Raw genomic sequence first — 9,902 nt, 5'->3', positions numbered from 1 at the left:
GAGCCGTTGACCACTACCCTCTGGATGCGACCATCTAACCAATTCCTTACCCACCGGACAGGCACCCCATCAAATCCATACCTCTCCAGTTTAGAGAGAAGGATGTTGTGGGGGACTGTGTCAAAGGCCTTACAGAGGTCCAGATTTCCCCTTGATAAATCCATTCTGACTATTCCCCATCACCACCTTCTTAATATGTTTAGAGATGATTTCTAGAATTACTTGCTCCATTGTGTTCCCAGGGATTGAGGTGAGGCTGACCATCCTGTAATTCCCTAGGTCCTTCTTGCCCTTCTTGAAGATTAGAAGAAAGCAAATGTCACTCCAGTCCTCAGGAACCTTCTGCTATTGCCACAACCCTTCAGAGGTTGAGAGTAGTCTTGCAGTCACCTCAGCCAGCTCCCTCGGCACTCGTGAGTGCATCCCTCTGGCTTGCATGGACTTGTGTGTGTCCAGTTTGTTTAAATGGTAACTCAGTGCTCCTCCACGGAGAGCAAGTCTGCCTTTGCTCCAGACTGTCCCGCTGGTCTCAGGGAGCTGGCATTGCTGAAGGCAAGTCTTCTCATTAAAGTATGAGGCAAAGAAGGCACTGAGTGCCTGGGCTTTTTCTGTGTCCTTTGTCGCTTGCTCCCCTGCCTCATTCAGCTGGGAGGATGTATTTTTCCTAGTTTTCCTTTTGCTGCTGGTATACTGGTAGAAGCCCTTCTTGTTGCCCTTCATGTCCCTCACCAGATTCAGTTTAAGGTGAGCTTTGGCTTTCCTAACCCCATTCCCACCCACATAGTGCCTTTAGCTTTCTCATAGGTCACCTGTCCCTAGCAGATGGGGGCCTCCACCCCCTGCAGGCAGGGAGCCACTTGCTACTAATATGTGGTGCTACTGCATGGCTCAGACTTAGCCAGTTCAGACATTTCACTGGGTACAGCTCCCAGCCCCATATCTGCTATGAGGGCACTGAACCAAATCTATCATTGTCCTGTACTTCTGCAGGCAGAGCGGGAGCTGCTGTCCTGGTGCTTCCAGCCTTTGTCATCATGGGAGTCTCCATTTCCCATCTGGATAAGCTGAGGCTCTGACTGTACCTCGTTTCGTAAAGCTGGGGGTTGCAGTTCTTGAGGTTGCAGGATCTTGGAGTATATCCAGTCAATCTGTTTCTCATAATTTCTGATGCTGTGCCATCCCCTGACCTTCTCCCATAGCTCCTTTAACTTGGCAACACAGCTCTCCCACTAGTTTGCACCTTCTGTAGCCAAGAAGCTCATCTCCTTCTGCCGTAGCCTCAGCAAGAATGGGAGGCCCTAGATAATCCCTGCAGCCAAAGACTTGCAAAGCCATATCTTCCCCCAAAATAGCTCAGTCTGAGTGGAGGCTCTGACATTACCAGGAGGGTTGTTCCAGTGGCTGCTGGAGACCACATCATGTGGCACATCACCACCATTACTGAGTGCAGGGACCATCCCCCTTCTGTGCACCCTGCTGTGCAAAGTCTTATGTTTGTTAGCTGCTCTCTGGGACCTGTGCTCTAGGCTCAGCAGTAATATAGGCCTCTCCCTAGTACCTGCTGAAAGGGTGTTTGAACCTCCATAAGGAATCAGCTGGAACATAAGCACAAAGTACCCTTTGATCAAGAACAGCTGACACAGCTCATTATAAGCTGCTAGAGTTTCCTAGAAGTCACAGCCTCCTTTAGATATCCCTTCCACTAGTAGCAAGCACCCTGAAGCTCTTCAAAGAGAATCTAACTGCAGTAAAATTAGATGTAGCATCTGCTCCAGAACAAATTACCTGAACATTAAACATGTTCTTTTAATATGTAACTAGCTCTTGCATGTATCAAACTACTTGTTGTACTATTCAGTGGTTAGGCTTTTTCTAAAGAGCAGGAGTAGGAAAGAGTTGTATGGAAGATCCTAATAAACTTGTCTTAACTAGTGTGGGAATAGTGTTCTAACCATTCAGGATTTTTACTATGAGTTTTTCTGATGGATGGAAGAAAGCTGGAGATGTAGCTGCTCTTTTTGGTGGTGGGTTTTTTTTTTTCCTTCATTTTCCACTGTTTGCTGTCATTCTGGAAAAAAAAAATGAAAAACTCATACCTTGGACATTTATATTGCTTGCAAATATTCAGCATTCTGCAAATGTTTATGAAGAGCCCTGTGGCCCTATAAAACTTACCTAAAATTTGAGGACCTATGCTTTCACAAACTTTAAAAATTACCTAGGTTGTCATGCAGATTTTAAAATAGTACCTTTTAATAATTTTTAGTACATTAGTGCATTTTTAGTGCAACTCAAAAAAAAAAATCAGAAACCATCAGAAAATCAGATCAGACTGAAACCAACAGAAATCTAACCATCAAAAAATCAGACTATGAGAAATTTGTTGAAGTTAGAAATACGACTCACAAAGTGTATGTAATACAAGTAAAGAAAAAAGGGCAGAGGAAAGTAACTACTTGTTATGCTGTTTCAGTCTCCAGTGAATCTTCATTAATGTACTACTAATTCTGTCTTCCTATATCATCCTCAGGTTTGGGGTGGAGGGTGCTATGGTCTTTGGTTTTTTTGACAGTGATCAGGTACCCACAGTATACCCTGTGGTTTCCCTTCCTGATAATTGACCTAGGCTTGTTGTTTTATATGTGGATCTCTAGAGGATACAGTGCCAGGAGCTGGAGGAGTGAATGAGGTCTCTTTGGTTCTTTTGTGCTTCATCGCTGTGATGAAAATTACTTTTATAATATAGTTCTGTTTTGAGCCTGTTCTTTTGTTAGATTTTTACTTTCCTTCTTACCCAAGAAGTAAGAAAAAGGTTTGAATGTCTTTTCGGTCAGGGATTGGAGGTACAGGTTAAACCTTCATGGCAGGTAGAAAAAAAAGTTCATTGCTGACACAGGCAAAATGAAATTTAGTTCTATTTGGCTGGAATCCTGAGAAGAGGATTCCTTTTTCAGAAGAGGGTTGTTTTTTGCTTCTCAGAAGCTATGTTTCATTCTAGGATGGTGCTGATAGAAGCAGGAAGAACTGGAGGCAAGTTCTGGAGAAGGGAATGGGGGTACTAGAGCCATTTTGCATTTGGGGCGGTAGTTTGGTGAATCACAAAGCAGAACTCACTAACAGGGCAGCAATGTACAGAGACCAAAGGGACTGTTCTGCTTTGATGTCATCAAACATCTTATTTTTCCAAAGGCGTTCTTACTGGTTTAGGATGAAAAAGATTAAACTGTGGACAAATGAAACTTCATAATAATCACAGCATTCTGCAGATACCTGTTTTGTCAAAGGTTTCTCAAGCAGCTGTATCTAATTGTTCCAGGTGAAGTGTCAAGGAGAAAGCGTTCCAAATCTGAGGACATGGACAGTGTTCATTCTAAACGTCGTCGATACATGGGAGAAGATTATGAAGCAGAACTCCAAGTAAAAATTACAGCCAGAAGGGATGTTGACCAAAAATTGCAAAAGGTAGAATGGAGGTGCAGAGTGAAGATGGCAAGCGCACACCTGTCGCTCGTCTTATCTTTGAATTAGTTATTCTTTCCCACATGCTCCCTGCCTCCCCCCCAACACTTTATCTTTTTTGTGGTTGACAATTGAACGTAATTCAAATAACAAAGGTGGCTTAATTCATATAGAGTCCTATATAGCCCTACTTTTAAGAGGAGACCAAATATCATTTGAAAACTACGCTGCAAGAGTTATGTTTGAAATGTGTAAAACATTTAAACTCTTAAGTCTCATGAGACTATAGATGGAGAATCTTAGCAAAGGAGGTATTTCAGTGTGGTAAAGGTTTATATGTGGTGCGCTTTATTGTGTACCTAGCTTTAAAGAAAGTCTGTCTCCAAACAAGTGTGGTCAACATAGTGTTTTGCAGATTTTTATAGAGCTGTTAATTGCCTAATTGCACCATTGGTATGTAAAGAAACCTGTGATCTTGAAGAAAAAAAAATTGTGCCCTTCTTCCATTAGTTAGTTAGCTATAGCATGTTGTAACTTGTTAATGTAGGATGCAGAAAACTGAGCCATGTTTGTTGCTCCCCCCCCCAGGAAAATTTTTGTCTGCAATAGGTGTAGGAGGGAGAAAAAATTTAAATGATAAGTGTAACAAGTAAACTTTGCGGAAATCAGTCTCTTCTTTTTCCATTTTTAGCTTCTGCAAGAAAAGCAACATAGGGCATTTCTGCTAGGGGAAAATGTATCTCGGAAATAAAGTTTTGTTGAATAAAGTTTCTGTTCTTTCAATGCCAGTGTTCCTCTCAAGAACAGAAAAGTAAGAGGAAAAATTAATTTGTGTGAACACAGCACTTTATGAAAATATCTTCTGTTGTTAAGGTTCTTTTTATATGTAATAAGGTTTTATACGCTTAATATACCACAATGGAATTAATTTCTTGAATTAATGGCAAAGAGGGACCATTTGTATTTGCCAAAATAGATGTAAAAACTTTTCTTAGCTGTGCTACCACGTGCTTATTGGTGACTATAGATTTATTTGATTGACAGGGCACAACCGTTGTCACTGTTCTGTTTGTAGCAGGATATTTGTTAAGAGTTGAGAATATTTTTATAGATGGTCTCCCAAATTCTGGGATTGCATTGTTATTTTTCTTTTTTATAATAATTTTGCAGGTTATCCAGACACTGTTAGAAGAAAAACTTACTGCTTTACAGTGTGCTGTATTTGACAAGACTCTGGCGGACTTGAAAACCCGAATAGAGAAAGTAGAATGTAACAAGAGGCATAAAACTGTGCTTACTGAGCTACAGGTGAGTGTGTGTTGAACTGCATACTAGAGTCAAATTTAAAAGTAAGTTCCTCAACATTTGGTAGTAAGTCTCCTGTAGTTGTCCGTAGGGAAGCCATTTTGGCTTCACAAAGGGAAGCGGGGGGAAGCAGCAAATACTAATGTTGCTTTTGAGTTGTAGAATTCTTTTTTCCTACTCAGAAAGAAGAAAGCAACCAATTAATCATCAAAAAACCGCAAAGCAAATCTTCCTTCTGGCAAACTGATTCATTAGCTGTTAGTAAACTGCTTTTTCACTCTTCTGTTCCATGTAGACATTCTTCAAATAAATGTTAAGTGTGAAGATATCTAATGCCTCTGTGAAGCCAGAAATTTGCTTAAAAACGGAAAAGTGCAAAAAGGAGAGGACAATAGCACTGGACTTTGTAGAGTGTTCAAACAAAGAAACATCACATGGTACTTATCCATGTTATTCCCCAGAAACTAAATAATTATGTTCTAGCAAGGAAACAAATAGCTAGTGTTGAATGCAGTATGCTTTCTTGCATTCTTTACAGAAATGATGTGCATAGTGATGAGATGAGGAACATGACAAAAATCAAAGAATTTTGAAGTGACAAGACAATTAAAAGCTTATGTCATAACAAATTCAAACAATAAGGCCATTTTACTTTTAACATAAAAAGTATGGAGTTTGCCAGACCAGTTTGTACTACATAACTCTTCCCCCTCACTGCCCCACGCATTTTATGTTGACTTTTTGTTAAGTGCTATCTAAGACGTTTTCAGTATACTGAAGTGTATCAGTAAGAGGGAGAAATAGGATAAATGGGGGAAGAGTAGATAATATGAAAGGCAAAAAGGGGTGCATTTTTCAGTATGGTTGGTACATAAGGCATTAAAACAGTCAAATGCTTTCAGTTGCTTTCATTCATGCAGAATATTGTGTGAACCTCTGCAAGATGGATTCTGTTGTGCAATTGTGAATAGGAAGGAAACTAATTCAAGTTGTCTCTAAGAGATCTTGATTGTGATACACGTGTGTGTCTTTCTGCTGCTCTGAAGTAATATAGTTGTACTGTATTTCAAGGAGGAATAATTTCCCCTAATACGAAAATAGCCTTTGACTTGATGTCTTAATTATCTGTCTTTTAGTTTGCATAATTTCCTTGATGGTTCTTGGGGAGGATATTTATCGTTTTGTTTGTTTTCTTCTTCTTCCCATTTAGGCTAAAATTGCTAGATTGACAAAGCGGTTTGGAGCAGCCAGGGAGGACTTGAAGAAAAGACAGGAAGTAAGAACTAGATTTGTTATATTAGTTTTTCTGAGTTAGCCTAAACCTTGTGTTGAAAAATAAAGAAACTTTATATGCAGAAAGATGTGACCTGGTTCAGTGGTGTTCACAAAGTAGGTTTGTCTTGTTTGATTAAAGGCAGTGATATGAAAGAGTCTTTTAACATCTGTTATGTAATTCTGATTTGTATAGAAGGTCCTTTAGGCATTTTTAATATGAAAGCACCTTAAATTGCATGTAAGTAAATCTAATTTACTTCGAGATGAAGAGTACAGAGTAAATAAAAATGAATCCCGGTACCTTGATTTTGGGGGTGGAACGGAGAGAGGAGAGGAATGGATACAAACAACAGTATTTCTCTGTGTCTAGAATGTATATTTTGGTTTAGTTACTGTGAAGAAATGGAACCTAAAAGTCCATTAACGTTCAAGAAATTTTTTTTTTTATTATGCTATAAAAACCTGAAGGCAAGAGACTTATAAAAAGGGAGGATGTAGGAGAGGAGGCAGGTAGGACCAAGGAGGTTTTGCAGCGTTGTAAAACATGTAAAGTTCTCCTGCAGTGTTGGCTCCAGAAAATGTATATCTCACACAGAAATGAATGAATATGAAATATAATGAAAGCATAAGTTTGCAAGCCGACTTATGGTTGTTTTGTTATGGCTTTTCTCTTTTTTTTTTTTTTTTTTTTTTGTAGAATTCACCAAATGCACCTCTGTCACCAGGGAAAGCAGCAAGTGACACTGCAAACACAAACAATGCGACATACCGGTAAGCAAACCTTATCACTGTGACCATGTTAAAATTTACAATAGGACACTTGAGATACCTAATGTAATGGATAATCACTGTATTTTCTTTTTTTAATTAAAGTGCTCTTCCTTTTCCTTCATTGCTCTTCAATTGTAAAATTCGATTTTCTTTCACAGAAATCATAAATGGACAGTATTGAATCCATTCTTAGGTAAACTGAGATGAGTGTCATTTCAGCGGTTAAAAAATAATGGATAAAAATGGAAGTTTAATTTCAAGGAAGGGAAAATTCTCACGGTGAAAGGCAAACTTGGTGCAAGCACTTGAAAATTTACAAATAATTCTGCTTTTTTTTTTTTAGTAGGGGAATATCCAAAGTTAATTTGCATGGGGGGCAGAAGATAAATGGGTTTAGAAAATCTCAATGAAAAGAATAGCTGTAAAATAAGGGGGTTTTTCATAATTGTACTGTTCATAATTTTACCTGGTGTGGCTTATTGAGAAATGCTAACTGAAAGTTTGTTCCATAGAAATGCTGGCACAGTGAGGCAGATGCTGGAGTCAAAGAGGAATGTAGGAGAGAGCACACCAGCAACTTTTCAAGCCCCTGTCAATGCAGGTAAGAAACTGCCTATGGGCTATAAACACACTTAAAAGTTTTATTGCTTTCCATTAAATAAGTAGCTAACTGAACAGAGCAAGATTGGGGTTTATGACTTTTTTTTCCTGACATCAAAAATCATTATTTTTAGCTCCCTACCACATTCCCAGTTTATATTTGTGTAGTGTGCTTACCAGGTAAGGGAAAAAATGTGTTGATTTGGCCAACGAGAACGTCTGGGTAAATTAGATGCTTCAGTGGACTGCCTGCAGGATATGGCAGCAAAACTTGCAGTGTCTCAGCTGCCAAGAAGTGAAACACATGGCTCACAGGCCATATCATGCTGATATCTTCCCCTCTAACTAATGGCTACAGAAGTTGAGCGGGGAACTGAAGGAAGTCATAAGCCCCATTTCTTAAGGGAGTCAAGTTGAAAAATGGAATTCCTAGATTAGAATTTTATAGGGAATGTAGAATCAAAACCCCCATTAACTACATTCATTGTAGTCACATCATCCTTGGTTTTAAAAATAGTTTACCTAATACTGAATGCTGAATCTTTTCCACAGAATCATCTCATAGTAGGCATATACTGGCTTTCTGTAGTGTATTATGCTCCTGATCTTTAGCTTTAATCCTAAAATTTTGTTGCATAAAAGTGAGTAACTTCTCTGACACATTAATCCTTGGTTTCAGTAGAACCTTCCGGATACAAGGTACTACCTGTACAAAGCAAGTTAGTCATAACTGACTTAGTTTTTCTTTTCTTGTGTTTTCTGAAGGACCAGTTCTACCATTTCTGCAACGAGTGTTTAAAATGCTACATTTCATGTGTTTTCAACAGTTAAATCTTGGAGCTTTCTTAAAGCCTTTTTGTGTCATAGTTCTTTGTATATCTTAATTTTTTGCCATTTTTATGTAGTTCTTTCAAACAGAAATACAGTATTGACTGTATCTTTAACTAGGCCATTGAATATAAGAGTGTACAACAGAAAAAGAGTACCTATAGCCTTTCTTTGCAAAAAGTTAATCATTTTTCATAGAATCTTAGAATGGTTTGGGTTAGAAGGGACCTTTAAAGATCATCTAGTCCAACCTCCCCTGCTGTGGGCCAGGACATCTTTCACTAGATCAGGTTGCTCAAAGCCCCATCCAGCCTGACCTTGAACACTTAAAATGATAGGGCATTCATAACTTCCCCGGACAACCTGTTCCAGTGTCTCACCACCCTCATCATAAATCGTTTCCATTTGTTGTGTTGGAGTGAAACTTCCCACTTGGTTCAAATACTTAAATTTTTAAATTTGTTGTTATTGTTGTAGTGCCAGCTTCCAGTCTTGCTGCTGCTTCGACAGTTGTCAGTGGAAATCCTAAGCCTCAGACCCCAGTGACCTCCACCAGCTCTTTGACAACAACAGTTCTTCCCACAGCTAACACAGCTACGGTTGTAGGCACTAACCAAGTGCCCAGTGGCAGCACTCAGTCAGTGTCTGTCTCATTGCAGTCTTTGCCCGTAATCTTGCATGTACCTGTTGCAGTGTCATCCCAGCCTCAGCTCCTGCAAGGCCACACAGGGACTTTGGTCACTAACCAACAGTCAGGCAACGTTGAGTTTATATCTGTACAAAGCTCATCTACAGTTGGTAGCCTTACCAAAACTACAGTGTCTTTGGCATCAACTAACCCAAATAAACCAAACAACAGCCCACCTGTGCCCAGTCCTGGTATTCAAAGGAACTCTCCAGCCAGTGCTGGGTCAGTAGGCACAACGTTGGCAGTACAAGCTGTTTCTACTGCACATCCTGTTGCCCAGGCTACAAGGACTTCTTTGCCCACAGTGGGTACTTCGGGACTTTATAATGCTACCAGCAGTCGAGCCCCCCTACAGATGAAGATTCCCCTCTCTGCATTTAGTAGTACAGCTCCTATTGAACCACCCACCGTTACAGCGCCCAGAGTTGGTAAGTTACGCTTGAATGTTGACACTGGGAAAGGAAAACAGTTGTCAAAGGGAAACACAAAACTCCAGTCCAGTGGAAATTTGTTTGTTAGTGTATTTTACTCAGATGTTTTTTCTGGGTTGCCTTTCTGTTGAAATTATCAAGATGAAAATCATCTCTGTAATAGATGTGTTTCAGCCATTGTTGAAAATCATCTCTCCTTAGAAGGAGTCAGCAGTGTGGCTCTGTAGTCTTTGTTTTATTTAGAACTTGATTTATATCATTCCTAGCATGAAATCAGAAACTCCTATTCTACCATTACCAACTTGGTATTTATTTTTAATACAGCCTCTCAAAATAATCTGGCTGCCTTTCTAAGCAAAGACATACTGAAAGGAAAGTATAATCATTAACTTAATTTTCACAACATTTAAAAGTAAACAAAATGGGGGGAAAAAATGCAACTGAATACTAACCTAGTTCCAAAGAAGTACATTTATTGTATTTAAAATAAAGTCTCTAAATAAAATGAATGTTCAAATACGGTATCTAGATTAACTATTTTAAAC

The 9,902-nt window shown here is 39.3% G+C and overlaps 1 protein-coding gene across 5 annotated transcripts in view; it reads left to right on the top strand.

The window, feature by feature from the left end:
• The window catches only part of ATF7IP (activating transcription factor 7 interacting protein), a 101,690-nt gene that overhangs the window by 60,826 nt on the left and 30,962 nt on the right, over positions 1–9,902 (top strand). For 4 of the 5 annotated variants that reach the window (XM_009322156.1, XM_009322148.1, XM_009322141.1 and 1 more), the window contains exons 4-9: positions 3,317–3,462; positions 4,630–4,767; positions 5,975–6,040; positions 6,737–6,810; positions 7,323–7,411; positions 8,716–9,354. In XM_009322156.1, coding sequence (XP_009320431.1) covers positions 3,317–3,462; positions 4,630–4,767; positions 5,975–6,040; positions 6,737–6,810; positions 7,323–7,411; positions 8,716–9,354 — 1,152 coding nt within the window. The remainder of the gene's footprint in view (positions 1–3,316; positions 3,463–4,629; positions 4,768–5,974; positions 6,041–6,736; positions 6,811–7,322; positions 7,412–8,715; positions 9,355–9,902) is intronic. The other variant, XM_009322167.1, reaches the window with a different exon arrangement.

Source organism: Pygoscelis adeliae, unplaced genomic scaffold (genome assembly GCF_000699105.1).
Source record: "Pygoscelis adeliae isolate BGI_AS28 unplaced genomic scaffold, ASM69910v1 Scaffold60, whole genome shotgun sequence".
Taxonomy (NCBI): Eukaryota; Metazoa; Chordata; class Aves; order Sphenisciformes; family Spheniscidae; genus Pygoscelis; species Pygoscelis adeliae.
This window is presented reverse-complemented; position numbering and strand designations above follow the sequence as displayed.